This window comes from Anguilla rostrata, chromosome 16 (assembly GCF_018555375.3).
Source record: "Anguilla rostrata isolate EN2019 chromosome 16, ASM1855537v3, whole genome shotgun sequence".
Lineage (NCBI taxonomy): Eukaryota > Metazoa > Chordata > Actinopteri > Anguilliformes > Anguillidae > Anguilla > Anguilla rostrata.
Genome location: NC_057948.1, coordinates 27,532,358 through 27,547,802, shown reverse-complemented (window position 1 = coordinate 27,547,802; position 15,445 = coordinate 27,532,358). Strand labels below are relative to the sequence as shown.

Sequence of the window (15,445 nt, the reverse complement as noted above, 5' to 3'; positions counted from 1 at the left end):
CATAGACCTCAAGCAAGGTTTCAATTCCAATCCACCTTAAATTGAATCAGATTTTTCCTGCTGTAGTGTCCATAAATAATACATGCAAGACTGGTTTCAGTTGCTGATTCCACCGATGTCAAGGACCCGGAGAACTACGCAGACAGAAGAGACTCATTAGAAGGTCATCTAGTCAATCTAGTTCCTCTAAAAGCTTTTGCGGGGAAAAAAAAGTGGGATTTTATTTCTCTCCGTTAATGCTGTGTTTTGGCACAGACTACGGGGGGAAAAGTTTACTGCGGTTGAATCAAAACAGCAATTAAATTGCACTGAATCTCTTCATCCTGTTCTTGAACGTAGATGAGGAATCGCCACTGCCAAATATATAACAAATAGCAGGGGGAGGTGGAAATGGCTTGAGTTCTAACGAGCTGCCGGGGTTACGCTTGCTGTCACATGGTATCCTTCGGCCAGTGATCGATAGCTCTAAGCGGCTGAAGGTAAACATACCACAAGGGCAAAGGTGAGTGAGTAAGCTCCTCCCCTTTGGAGGGTGCTAAATGCTGACTGCCGGGAAACGTAGTGAACCAATCAATGGCTTGCTCACAACTGCACACACGATACACTTGATTATAGGAGATTCCTCTTCTCACTCAGAACAAAATAAGAAAAAGTATGCCTCGGTGTAGCCAATTCATTTAAATAAACCCAACAACGGTGTCTGTGTTAGGACATGAAAAAGAAACTCTCAGATGTGCAGTTACAATTTGAAGAGCATTGAAATATCTCAATATTTACTGATGAAAGGTTTTTCTTATACCAAAATAATTCCTCTTGTATTGATCTTAGGTGTTGTAAATACAGATTTATTGTTTGTTGGTTATTCTTCTGTTTTTGTTTTTATGGTTTCTACATCACAAGTAAAATATCAGCCTGGACTGTAAATGCCTGTATAACTCAGTCTATAAGTTTTTTTTTCTTTGACAGTGAGATATTTGTTGCAAAGGAGTTGCTCCCTTTATTATACCTCATTGCACTGAGTCAGTACACAGACGTTGATAATGAAACAGCAGATATGGACTGGGCAAATCTCCGCTCCCCTGGCAGACCGACAGGAAGGGACAAAGTTTTGTTCACTCTGATTTGGAGCTTCCCAACAACAGCAGCAGCGGGCTCTAGGAGAAGGTGACAGGCGCCTGTGGAAAATAAAAACCGACTGGGGTGAAATTCTAACACCCCAAAGCAATCCAGGTGATGTTTTAAGGCTCTAAACAGGAAGGTCTGAGGGAAAAAGCCACAGGTCTACTGGATGTTTTTTTTTTTTTTGTTTTGTTTTGCGACAGGTACCAGGACACTTCCTTAAACTGCTTCACTCCAGTCTCTGGTCTGACAGGTGGTACAGGTGGTACCCAAAGGGGTGTATCAGCAAAATTACCAAAAACACATCGGGTTCCTGGGCAGGAGAGCAGATTGAACAATACGGGAAGACAGCGTGGGAGTGCTCAGGACTGGAGGTGGGCGTGCAGACAAAGACGGGGCTGCATCAGATCACCTCTGTCAGATCGCCTTTTTTTTGGATAGGTGGACACTATGAAGCTGTCCGGAACTACACTGGACCTGGACTCTACCGACTACACTATGACCCTTGACCCCTCCTACACAATGCTGGAGTTTGATAGTCTAAGAATGCTACCTGTGGAGGCGGGTAAGCACTCCTTGAAAGACATTTAATGCTGTTGCAGTATTACTACACATTTTCATGAACTGGGAAGCACTATTTGACTTCCTATCTGGGAAGAATAATAGCTTTGTCGATCTGTAATCTCCCATGTATAATGCCAGGAAATCCAACTTGTTACAAACCATCAATTGGTACTAGAGGGGTGGGTGGGAGGGGTGAGCATAAGGACAGACAGAAGAGAATGTATGTACATACATGCACAGAAATAGGTAAACATTTAAACATAGAGTACATGTACAACAGTAATTTGTCAGACTCTTCCGGCAACACTGAGCGCCTGTGGAAAGCAGGCCAAAAAGAACCCCATCTCAGAGATGGGTTTCCATACGCCGAGGACTTTTGACTGCTTTCTCATGCTCTCTCTGCTGTGATCTTCGGTTCTTATTTCTTATTATGCAGTAAATGCTACAGTAATTTCATAATGAAACCACACTCTAAATGGCGGCTATTGAAAGGCATGCAGTTCTCTGCCTTATTCCACTAACCTCTAAAGGCTAATTCTGTAAACATGGCTCTGTTTGCCTGAATTAGATCAGTTTCTGGAACAATGCTAACTGCTCTGTTCCCCACACAGGAAGCACATGTTGGCACATGCAGAGCAATGGCTTTATTAAATCAATCTGATATTTCATATCTTTCAAAGACAATGTACCTTTACACCTTTTAATGTTCAATCAAGTGACCACATTTTCACTTCCGAGCACGCTTGGTGAAAAACCTGTGGGAAACTCAAAGGTTGAGAGTCCAATCTGCATGTATAATTTACAGATGTCTAACCTATGGTCCCTGCTATCTGTATGCATATGCTAGTCAGTAGTTCACTGCAGACAAGTGCTGAAGTGACTTAACTTGGAATAGTGCACATTGAGTGACAAAATTAAAACAACCTTAATAAGATACAGCCACTGACTTTGGCTCATTGCTGTGTGTAATTCCAGTAACCTGTGATCACTTACGCAAGCAGCATTGTTTTGGGAGTCAATTCCACAGTGTGCAGTTCCTGTAGTAAGCAGCTCCACTCATTCAAAGCTGAGGAGAGTACAACACACTGACATTTGTGTCAATTTCTAGTTTTATCTCATGGCTTTTGTCAGGCTGAGAAGCAGTTTGCAGGTAATTCATGTCCTTTGATATTCAATGCTCTCGGGCTGACAAAGTTGTCAGCAGCCACGGTGTGCAAGGTCATTTTGTTGGAGAACTGAGCGCTTTGAAAGATATATTTATATATTACAGCAGTTAATTATGAGTGCAGCCCTTTATGTGCTCCTTGGATAAATGTTCAGGGATGCACATCCCTAATATTTATTCAACCAACTTATCTGAACTAGTCTGGGGCTATGTCTGTTGACCTATCAATGACTCTGGGCATGGGCCAGGCACAGGTCCTGGCACAGGTCCATACAGTATGTCATTAATGCTCCTCATCAATTCACGAACTTAAACTAATCTCCTTTTCTCTCAACATTAAGAGCCCTTGGTACCAGAGCCAACCCCCCTGCCTCCAGCAGCCAGTGGGGGCCTGTGTTCCATCTGTGCAGACAGAGCCACAGGGAAGCACTACGGGGCCTCCAGCTGTGATGGATGCAAGGGCTTCTTCAGGAGGAGCGTGAGGAAGAACTACGCTTACACCTGCAGGTGAGAGGAGAAGAACAGGCGACAAGGAGCAAATTCCACCCCAGAACCATAAAACAGACCAAATCAGGCGTCACTTGGTGTTTTGTGGCTAATAAAAGCATGACGTAAACTTCTTTAGAATTGTAATTTGGTGTGTTCTACAGGCCATACAGTTTTAGTGTGTAAAGCAGAAAGTGCACATGCACTTCATGCAGATTCAATTGAGAGGAGGACATACGTGCAATAAAGTAGGAGCTGATATAGCAGAAAAGTGGGATTCAGGTTATAGTCTGATATATGACAGACATAAGTCAATTCTCCCAAAAAGAAAGAAAATATTACACTCCCGCTCATTAATTCCTCAATGCACTGGCCAAGTGTACATCTGTCCGTCTGTTTGTCTGTCAATCTGTCTAACAGGTTTAACAGGCAGTGTGTGGTGGACAGAGACAAGAGGAACCAGTGCAGGTACTGCAGGCTGCGCAAGTGCTTCAGAGCTGGCATGAGAAAGGAAGGTGAGACGTGGGGCAGCAGCTCTGCATTGTCAGCACAGCATACGGTGTTCATATTAGTATACGAATCAGTGGAATGAAATCAAGTCTAATGGCGGGCTACATGCAGAATGCTTTCCTGTTCACAGTTTCTTGACCTGCTATGGAGAATCATTGGCATAAAACGTGAAAGATAATTTTTTTGTTGGCAGATAATTTGGAGAAATACACAGTCCCTAGGTATGACATTACACCACAAAATTAATTTCAGCATTCTCACAGGAAATTGGAGATACATGACAACAAAAAAAGGTTCTCCACTTTACGAAAATTAGACAGACAGCAGTACAGTCTGCCAAATGCCAAGTTATGACTTCACTTCAGGCGCCTGCTAAAGTTGTGAATAATAATGGTCAGAGAGAATTCAGTAGAATATTAGACATTCTAAAGATCATATTTCATAAACATTCCCAGTTTATCAGCTAAAACCACTTCACACTATTTTCCACGTTACATAAATGGTGTGGGAGGTGAAATGAGGGACAATGCAGTGGCTCGCAGTGCTGTATGAGAATCATATTGGAGCCACAGAACAGCAGGAATGCCTTATCTTCTACAGGATTTAACAGGGGGTCAAAAGGTCCACTGATAACAGCAAAAAAAGAGAAGAGGATTCAAAAAAAAAATCAGTGAATGGCCTCTTCACGTGAATAATTAACAAGCTTAAGTGTGGATAAATATTTGCAGTTGGCCTTTAAGAAGACACAGTTCTCAAAGTACTGAGTCAGGCTGTTACGTAAGAGAGAGAAATGGCCTGGGCTGGATTTATAGTTAATCAGTCTTGTCTTGGATGTTGCAAGTGATCTAATATCTCAAGTGAGCTTCACTACCTACATTCTCATTCTGTGGGCACCCACACCTTCTCAGTTGGGCTATCCATTAATTCTTCTGGGTATCACAGATATCAATGCAGATTTATATGTGGAGATAAGTGTGAAAAGGGATAGTCATGGGGATGTGATTTAATCTACCAGGAAACAAATGGTGAAACTGAAACTGTTCCTTAGCCAGGTTTATTCACCTTCATTCTTTTGACTTCTGCTTATTTTTTTTAAAATATATTCTGAGGTTTTCAAGCTTTCTGGCCAAAGCAGTTTTTGCCTGATCTGAGGACACAACTTTGCTTGTCACATGGTCTAAAGAGCTATATTTTCCATGACTGCAAATGGAGGCTGATTTTCAATGTTAACGTTCAATGTTTCTCTTCAAGTGGCTTGATTTGAATAGGGGGAGCTGCTCTTGTACCGATTGACTCACAGACTGGAATAAACGTCCTGTCAACCTTCATGGTTGCAATCCATAAGTGAAAACCGTGAATACACCATAAATGCATACACCATTTACAGTGCTTTCCTGGCAGCTCATCCCCCACAATCCGTCATCGTCACCTACAATGCGTCATCAACAAAATACAAAATAGAGTAACTGAATTTTACCCGTTATTAATCGGGGAATTTCTGTACAGGACTACATTAGAAGACTCTGGACATTTATTTATCCCAATGCGATGCTCCCTGACACTGCCTGCCTCTCTCTCTCCAGCGGTGCAGAATGAGCGCGACCGCATTAGCAACCGCAGAGCGGACGAGATGGGACTGGGGTCTCTCTCCATCAGCGTATTCCTGCAGGCAGAAGCCAGCGCACACCAGGTAGGCCTGAGCTTCGGCTCACCGAGATATCTCCCCGTCCAATCACAAACACCTCCTGGCAGCGCTGGTCATAAAAAAAATCACATCCGGAAACTTCCGTGCCTCTCAGTAAAACGGCCGAGATTCTTGGCTGCCATTTGCATTTTGGAAAGCAGAGGTTAGATGTACGAACTTAGCGTCGTCTGCATTTACAGAGATGAGATACGACCGATGTTCCCTCAGGGTTCATAGGCAAGTATTCTGAGTGCAGTCTCCTGGATGCAGTTACTATTAAGAAATAGGAAACCGACCGCAGGATCTGTTTGATCGCAGCGTATTTAATTACAGAGCCTGGCTGTTTCAGCCAGTGTTCCATTTGCTTTAAATGCTTAATGGCAACCAGACATACTCCTTACATTTTTATAAGGAATGTGGGGAAATTAATGGGATGATTCAACACAAATGCAGAGCAAAATGAGGTGAAGCTATGATTCATATGATTCTAATTTTACACAATGGCTCAAATGTAAGTAAATATAGGAGCTGCTCACATTTGGAAAGCATTGAACATGCTCTGGAGATTCCACTGAAAACAGCAAGAGCATATCCCTGGTCTTTTATCCCTCCCTCAAACATACATTCTCCTCTGTGCTATTTACCATCAGGGTCATTGTGTAACTATGCTCTAAATACTTCCAACAACCAATCTAGGATCAATTTACCATCCCCTTATCCCAAACCCACCTATTTTGTTTAAAGAGAAAAAAAAAAAAACTGATCTAGAGGTGGTATTCAGGTCAGAATCTGTATATGTCATCTCACCACCCCTGCCTGCTATTTGTAGTTTTCAGCTCTGACCCCGCCCATCAACTGTGACATCAGTACCAAGAAGATTGCGAGCGTGGGCGATGTGTGCGAGTCCATGAAGCAACAGCTACTCCTGCTGGTGGAATGGGCGAAGCGCATCCCAGAATTCTGTGCACTGCCAGTGGATGACAGGGTGTGTGTCCTGCTTTACTCTCAGTTGGTCATCCTTGTAAATCAGGATGTTTCATATAGCTTTGGTTTAAAATAGCATGCTGTAGTGTTCATGATATGAACAACGCAGTTCTGCTCCTTGTTTGTAAAGAATTAACTAAGTAATCTTTCCAGATTTTTAGCAAACTTAGTCTCTAATTATAATACTAAAATACAGAAAATTACAGAAAATTACAGATGAATTCTCCCATGGATGGGGTCAAAGTAAAGTGTCTGTCTGTGCAGGAGGCATACAAAGTTTGTGAACCAATCTACTACAGTAAACCCCTCTCGTACGTATGTGACTGTTGTATAGAGTACATAGGGATATGCAGGGAAATATTCAGTTAATGTATGACAGTCCTGTAAATGTTGTGTGTGTATTGCCTTTCATGAACAGGTACTGTAGTTCTGCTGATGCAGTATAGTGATATATGGCTGTGTCTGTGTGTGGTTAGCTGTTAGCATATGATTGTGCTGTTTAATGGGGTCTGTCTGCAGGTACTTCTGTTACGAGCCCATTCAGCAGAGCACCTCATACTGGGAGTGGCTCGTCGCTCCATGCCCTACAGTGACATCATCTTGCTGGGTAGGAGAGGTCAAAGAGAGGCCGTCGAACTTAAGATTTCCACGCTCTAGAACACAGTAGCCTCATTGTCACTCTGCACAGGAAATGACTTCATCATCCCGGTGAACGGGCCAGAAGTGGAGGTGTCCAGAGTGGCGGCTCGTATCCAGGAGGAGCTGGTCAAGCCCCTGAGGGAGCTGGACATCACCGACGGGGAGTTCGCCTGCCTGAAGGCCATCGTCTTCTTCGCCCCAGGTCAGCCCGACGGATCAACTCCTGACCCACATCGCCCCCGACTCACACCCTGCCCCCAAGAGCCCTCTGTGTATACAGCTTCCCCACCCTTCTCACGTCTGCATGAAAACAGAGACGTAGACGGGATTTCCTGTGCGCCGTTTCTGTGGCATCTCTTAGTCATTCCAGCATCTGGCTTTATTGTGTTTTCCAATCAGAGCTGTCACTGAGAGATCTGGCACAGACAGCGCTTGTGTTTATGAATGCCAGCCTGCTTGATCATAAAAGTACATAAAAGTGCTGATCACTGCTGATTATAAAAGTAGAGGCATTCAGCTGGACCAGAGCGTGTGTGTACTCTTATGTCTCTCTGCCTCAGATTGCCCAGGACTGGAGTGCTCTCAGGCTGTGCGCAGGCTGCGCTTCCAGACCCAGGTCCTGCTGGAGGAGGCGGCCAGCGAGCAGCGGGGGCGCCTGGGGGAGCTGCTGCTGACTCTGCCCCCGCTGCAGAGCGTGGCCTGGCAAATGGTGGAGCAGCTGCAGCTGGTGCGGCTCCTGGGCGAGGCGAGCATCGACAGCCTGCTGCAGGAGATGCTGCTGGGGGAGGCCGCACCAGCGGGAGGAGGAGGAGGAGGCGCCGTCACGCGAGCAGGTGGGCCCCCCAGGACGGACCGACCCCCGCCCTTTCACTCCGCCCTTTCACTTCGCCCCGTTCCATTCGGATTTCACTGTCAGGTTTTGCCGAGCCACAGGCCTTCTTCTTGTTCAGTACAGACAGGATCTCTGGCACGCTGGAGAATGAGGTTCTCATGAGAATGTCTGGTAATGGCCCGATGGCGAGAACACGGGAAATGCTGTAGATGCGCCTCTGCTCCGTTTCCTTCAAGGTGCGAGTCCGGACGTCCTCTCGTTCCCCACGCCCGGAGCCGCCGCTCCATCTCGGGAAATGCTGGGGAGCCACGTCATGTTGCCTGGCAACTTCACCTCCGTCATCCTTCCAGTGCCCACATGTGAGTCCAAAAGCAAAGATTTGTGCGCACACACATATACACACACACAATGCCCAGCGCTTTCTGTGAGTACCTCAGACTGCGTATTCATAGTCTCAGGCTGAAAGAGTTTCTCACAGCAATTACCAGCAGGGGGTACAGTGTGATGTGCCATCATTCTCTAAAAATACTATTCCAATATGTGTAAGCATCCTGAAGTCATGCTGACAAAACAAGAAGCCCATGGCCCAGTCTGCTGTTTGTCTCAGCCATGTCATTGAAGTACAGGTGAGATGCAGGGGAATTAGATGCATTTAACCTCAACTCTAGTGGGTGCTCTAGAGGAGTAAATGACAAGCTTACTTTCTCGCCTCTTCAGTTTTCATTTTATAGTCCTTCATTAGCATAACATTATACCTTGTACCCAAAAAACAAATGTAACAAATACACAACTAAATATTGTAATACAGGGTGTATCATATTACCAGCCAGTGAAATTTCTCTTTGCCCTCTCTCTCTCTTTTTTTCTCTCTCTCTCTCTCTCAGCTCTCCAGCCGGCCCCTCTGGTACCTGCTAGAGCTGGTGCTGAGGTGTACGCGCACGCAGAGAGTGGTCGTGTTCCCACAGACTCTCTGCACGGTCTGACTATACCACCAGTCCACACCTGTCTCTGAGTGACTGGCACAGTCATGTGACCGACTGACAATAGTCAGAGCTATCGTCACTCTCAAGACTATTATCAGAGACAGTGTACAGACACACGTACACTTACAATCACACATGAAAATTGACTGAAAATAAACTGTTTTCTGAAATTCATTTCAGCTGACCTCTTGATTATGTAATTTCACGCTTGGCTGTTTGGTAGTGACCACTGTGACAGTAAATTTAACTCATGACTCATGAGCACGAAAGGTGCTGTAACAGCAAAATGCCAGCAGATGGCATACATGGCTCATTTAAGGAATTCAACATCTTGTTCTATCTTCCTACAAGGTTTTCAAAATGTCTCATAGCCATCAAATAAATCCTAATGAGACAAACAAGGAGGTTAGGACAGGTTAGTTCCGGCATCTGCCAGGCTGGTGATCTGAGGTGAGCCTCCCCCCAAACAGAGACATTCAGTATTGTGACAGCGCAATAGAAATGTAATCCCTATAGAGGCGATACTGCCACAAGAGTACAGCCACCTTTTGCAATGATGGTGGAAATGTGTGTGTATCTGCAAATCTGCGTGTACGCGTGCGTGAGCCTGCGTGCGGAGGGATGCTGTGCTGCGGAGGTCTCCGAGTGAGAGCAGGCAGAGAAACACACAGACGCACGCACGTATGCACACGCGTATGCATGTAGATTCGCACACGCGTACATGCAAATTTGCACACGCATGTGAGTCTATGTGTACTTGCGTGTGTGTGTTTCTCTGCCTGCTCCCACTCAGAAAGCTCTGCAGCAGAGCACCACCATGTCTGAAGCCCGGCCGATGTCCAGAGGGCAAAAAAAACTTAATGAGCATCGAGGTTCTTGCCGTAGCTATGAGAGGGGCATGCAGGAGAGGGGATAATGTGACTCATGGACGGGGGAGAGGGAAAGACCCCGGCCCTAGCAGTGCTCCAGCGCTCTGCATGTTTATTTTCAAACTCAATATACCAAATCAATACCTGCGGACAGCGAGGAACATTTTCCGTTTTTTTTCTTATACGGTGGTGACAACCGTTGCTACAGCAAGAAAGATAATCTAAGCAGATTGGGATTTCTGCTATTTAATGAGGTCTCACCTCGCACACAGAGGCCAGCATGCACACACACACACACACACTTACACACACGCAGACACATATACACGCACACACGCATGCATGCACACACGCATGGCAAAGCACTATTATTAGAGTGATAGATAAGTAATCTAAATAAAGTGTGATGGTCACTGTGGTAAACCACAAATGATGTTGAATTTATGATCTATCTGTGAAAAATTATAGAAATATAATTCATACATTCTGCTTCAGTGACAGGATATATAGTATTTTACATGGTATGCCTAATCTCTCATCGCATATCATGATTTGCTATGATTCATTCTGATAAAGCACCATTTGTTTGTTGCTGGAACAGGCTATAGAGCCACTGTTGAAAATTGGTGCCGGCTTAGCTCAATTTAACTAGTCCATGGTGCTCTATTAGCATGGTAGCTAGCTAGACATTTCTGAGATGTTATTTTTCAGTAATACTACTGTCATTATTCATTTCGGTAAGGTTTCAATCATCTGAAGATCTATAACAACCAAAATGTCAGCAACTCATGCAGAACTAAATGACCTTCCAAGCACAAATCTAAGGCTACAAGATAGTGGTATCAAGCTCGAGATCAAAACCAGATGTGGAGCATCATTGTACAGCTCTGGAAAGCCTCATTGTAAGGAAATCTTAGGATGGTCCAACTGGCCAGTCAAATAAGCAATGATTAATTGGGAAATCAAAAAACCACTAAGGACCCTTCAGAACCGAAGGGACCAAGGAAAAATCTTGTGTTTTGTTCAAGCATTCATTCAATCAGTCTTTTTAACTTCACTGCAGAACAGGCCAGCTGACTTTTGCTGAAAAGCCATGCTTCAACAGGCTTATGTATCTCTGACCGGTGTATTATAGCCTGACCCATCCACCCCTCTTCATCCCAGTCCTAAAACTCTTTTAGCTGTGAAAAATCTAAGGTGTAAAAGGCATGGATTTCAAGCTTTGATGCGATTTAGACAACCTCAGGGCCAGGGCAGGACACTCTGGGTCTTTGAGTTCACCATCCACCTTGTTTCTCCCCACACTCTGCTTCTCCAGTCAGGCCACTTTCAATGCCACAGCTTAAATATTGGCTTGTGCTTCAGTTTCTGGTGAACTGATTTTAACTGACCTGGATATATCCTCAGTGGGACTAAAGAGCAGTGAACACAGGCATGTATTTCCACAGTGAGGGCCTCACAGAAGCAAGTCTAGGAGAGAAAGGAAAGAATCCAGTATCCTTCATGAAAGCACATGCATGCACACACACATGCACACACAAACACACGCACACACGCAGGCGTAATCACACACAGATGCAATCGCACCTACACACAAACACACGCACCCACGCAGGCGTACACACACACATGCACACACAGATGCACTCACACACACACACACGCACGCAGTGTAAATAACCATCAGAGGACAGTAACAATGTGTTTGTATGTGACATTTTGGAACAATAAATGGACTCCACTACTGCCTAAGGAATATTCTTGTCATGACATTACCTCTCAAAGAAATAGGCACAAAATAGGAATGTTCCACAATGTTCTTGAAATGTTTCATGTTAACTGAGAAGTTGAAGTGACATCCTGTTTACCATCTAAGCAGTCCAGAAGGTTTATGAGTCTTTAGCGGTGTTGAATACCCCATACTGTGCCAGAAGGAAATTTCTTAGGATGGATATGTGAACTTAAAACGGTTGCCAACAAAACGACATGTAAGCGTCACCGCGTTATTCATTTTTACTTAGGTGACCGAAGTTAACAAGGTATTTAACTCCAGTGTGTTAAGACCTTTCACAATTTATATTTTGTATATTTTGCTTGCATAGATTATAGCTTTTTTATGGACTGCCTCCCCTGGAAATTCCATTTACGTCAAATCTCCTTCTCGTCAGTGATGGAATAGCACATTTTAAAAGGGGAATTTCCTGAAGGCAAATGGCGACACCGATGCACCACTGGCTCAGGCTAAGCGCTTGGCTTCAGCATGCGAACCGGCGAAGTGAGTCAACAATTAAACGCGAGTGCGTTCGTCTGCCTCTCTGCTTCTGGAACGGAGGAGTAGAGCGTGCTCTGCTCAACTGAGACCCTTACCTTTGTCACATTTGGTTAATCTTTAATTTCTCTGACACACCGGCAGATCAAACTAAACAGAGACGCAGCCATTTCCCACAGCTCTGGAGCCGCTTATGAAAACCTCAATGAAGCACCGCTGGCCGGCAGGGATTGTTCTGGTTCTGTCACGCGAGACGTTTTGCCAAAATCAATCTCACAACTGCCGCGAAAATCTACCCATTTCTGTGTGGAACCACACACCTTCTTGAATTCACTTTTTGAACTAGAGTTATATGGTCTGCATTTCTTCTATTACACAATGGCTTAAGAAAATAGGAAAGAATAATTTGTCAGAACTTAACTTATTAGGGTCATTTTACCACGGCCACATCATTACACTCTTTGTTAACGCTCTCAGAGCCAGACATATGGCATGAACACATGGTGTAATTTCTCAGAATCACAGAAAAGAAGGGACTAATGCCTAGTTACTGGTTGATCAGGTCAAGATGGTAACACACACGCATGCGCACATGCACACGCACACGCACAGTACAGAAGAGGCCAATGATTGATTTTTCAACCACCATCTCCAGACAGATAGACAGAGCTGGAGGCAAGAAAAAAGTAATAAATAAAGGCAGGGCTAACAGTCCCTGAGACCAGGAGTACAGTCAGGGGGCTGTGTGCCTGTTTAAAGCCACCCATGCCTGTTCTTCTCACTGTCTGGCACTGTGGAGCGAAAAGGGTGTGTGGGAACTGAGCCATTTGCAGATGATCCCTAGTGGGCACTGACAGTTTACCAGAAAGACCAATCAATTACCCATCCCTCTCCCTCTCTCTCTCTCTCTCTTTGTCTGCACAAGACTGTAGGAATGCACACGCCAGCCCACAGTTGCTTGTGCAATTATTCCTGGGCTGTAATGCATAAAAGAGCCCAGACACTGCAAGGTGAAGCGAGGACGCTGGGCTGCATTGAGGAAGGGCAGCTGTGTTTGATCGGATGGGGCAGGAGTGTGTGTTCAGCCCTTCTCTCTGTTTACGCTTCAGCATATTCGCGGTGCCGGGATTCGTACAGTGTTCCTGTGCCAATTACATGCGGTATAATTCTCCCCCCGAGCATGGCAAAGTGCCTTTCTGACAAAGTGACAGCCAGCCACTCTTTATTTCAGTATATCAGTACTTTACGGGCATTACTGACATTTTTACGGCTGTTTGAAGCTGAGATTAGCTATGATGGCCGCCGTTGAAGAAACATGCAAAGAAAGGCATCTATCAACATGTATTAGTCTACACCTGTCACTGAGCACTGCAGAAGGCCACAGGATTCACACCCCATGAAAAAGTAAATAGATAAATACACCTAAGCACTGGCATACAGATGTCAAAACACATGAACAGCAGCAATAATCGTTTACAAATTATTATAGTCATGCAGATATCTACAGATGTGACACAAACCCTCACGTACTCCCTGTAATCCAAAGCAAACATCTGGAGCGGAGAGATCATACAGGGTTTATTTAATATGAAAAATGCCAATGTGAGCTGCTGCTTTATATTCTCATACCACACCTTGTCCATAGTCCAGAATAGTGGTCAGACCCAAGGTTATGGGGTAGAGTGATGCCGTTTAGTTAAGATCATAACTATTGTTAATGTTAAAGCCAGATACCGAAGACATTCCAAACAAAATATACTGAATCTTGCAGTTCTGCTGATACAGCAATGTATAAGATTAGACACTGGTAAACCTCTTTAGGTATATAGAAGCCATAATGAGTCAATACTGAACAGAAATCATGTTTTCTCCAAATCAGTGTAAATATAATTTCTAATAATTGTCTGGGGCAATCATGGATGAGGAAACATCTATAATAGACAATCAAATTATTACATTGCCTTACAGTGAGGTATTATGCCACCTCCCTCCCAGAAACCATTCTCACAGGATGTAATCCATTGCTGCAGCTGTTCAGCCAATAGTGACCCATGCTTTCATGGGCCACCTATCAGAGACATCCGTCAAAGCCACCGTGATTGGTGCTCTACAGGCCTATACAGCTCTGGTGTGAAAACCTTTTTTGCAATCCGTTAAACCCCAGAGCTTGCACCTGCAGAACAACCCCAGTGGCGGAGCACAGGATTTGAGTGGTTCCAGGACTCCAGCCAAAGGGCTCTTGACTGCAGGGCTTGGAGGCTTGTGGTGGAGTTCTTAGCGTTTCTGATCGCATGTAAACTCACGCCAGGGGAGCCCACCCGAGCTCAGAAATATTCCACATGGCAGGACCGGGTCCATTCACAGGGAAGTACTTTTCCATTCATGTAAATCAGCAGATTGCATGGTCTGTAGGCATTCGCTCAGGTATGCAGAGCAGAGCAATGACTGGGCTTTACCCACAGAGGAGTCTGAAGGCGCTCTTTAATGAGTTTAGACTATATGCCCTATACCCGCACAAGCTCTAGGCACCCATTATCAAAATAGAAATACACAGTAAAACATGATTCCACCCACTTCCAATTTTATTTGGATATGAAACTAAACTTGGTGGTTTACAATGAAAATAAAAACCATAAAGGAGTCACACATGAGTTACAGCAAGAGACCATTGTGTGGTCAACCTTGGTACTTTACTTAAAATACCTACCCCAAACATAGACAAAGCCACAGATCCAGATTCTGCATGGCTGTTTCCCACTGTCTCTCAGCATATTAGAGTCTCAAAGCAGAATGTCAAGTGTCGGATTACAACGGTTTAAGAAAATGAATGCCAACAATAGACAAAGTGCTACAAGTAAGCTGAGCTGATTCATCCTGCAACACTGTAAATTAAAGTTAAAGAATGTGTGAGGGTAAAGGGAGAACCCAGAGCATCTTGCGTGTTGGCATGAGCAGATATAAGAGCCAGAGTCAACAGGCTCTGCGCTATCCAAAAAGGAAGGCAAACATTTAGACATTTTTGATGAGGCTTCCTTGCAAACAAACAGTTCATTAACAGCTGAAGAGTATTCCTTGCTCTGGGGTTTAAAACCTTTTGAGTGCCTTTTTACAAGCTGAGAGGACTGTTGTATGACAGACACGGCCTGAATCGAAGTATGAATCGAAGCTCTGACAGTTGCAGCAGAGATGGGCTCCTGTAGAAACTGAACAGGCCAGTTATCCCTGTTTACAGACCACACAAGCTGTCTTTACTCAATAAAAGATCTCTACATCAAAATGAATACAATAAAGTGAGTGTATGTCATGATTTACAAGATGACAACAGCACTGAGGAGAAGAGC

At 44.5% G+C, this 15,445-nt stretch overlaps 2 protein-coding genes across 3 annotated transcripts in view; one reads left to right on the top strand and one right to left on the bottom strand.

Moving 5' to 3' along the window:
- Positions 1–15,445, bottom strand: part of zfhx3b (zinc finger homeobox 3b) — a 394,727-nt gene that overhangs the window by 372,820 nt on the left and 6,462 nt on the right. For both annotated transcript variants that reach the window (XM_064312994.1, XM_064312990.1), the window contains exon 2: positions 11,227–11,305. The gene's annotated coding sequence lies outside the window, so the exon portion shown is untranslated. The remainder of the gene's footprint in view (positions 1–11,226; positions 11,306–15,445) is intronic.
- Positions 648–9,140, top strand: hnf4b (hepatic nuclear factor 4, beta). The gene is made up of 10 exons (XM_064312995.1): positions 648–1,684; positions 3,190–3,355; positions 3,755–3,849; positions 5,428–5,534; positions 6,358–6,513; positions 7,032–7,119; positions 7,201–7,353; positions 7,712–7,984; positions 8,220–8,342; positions 8,868–9,140. The coding sequence occupies exons 1-10, from the start codon at positions 1,570–1,572 to the stop codon at positions 8,993–8,995; spliced, it is 1,404 nt and encodes a 467-aa protein (XP_064169065.1). The 5' UTR covers positions 648–1,569; the 3' UTR covers positions 8,996–9,140.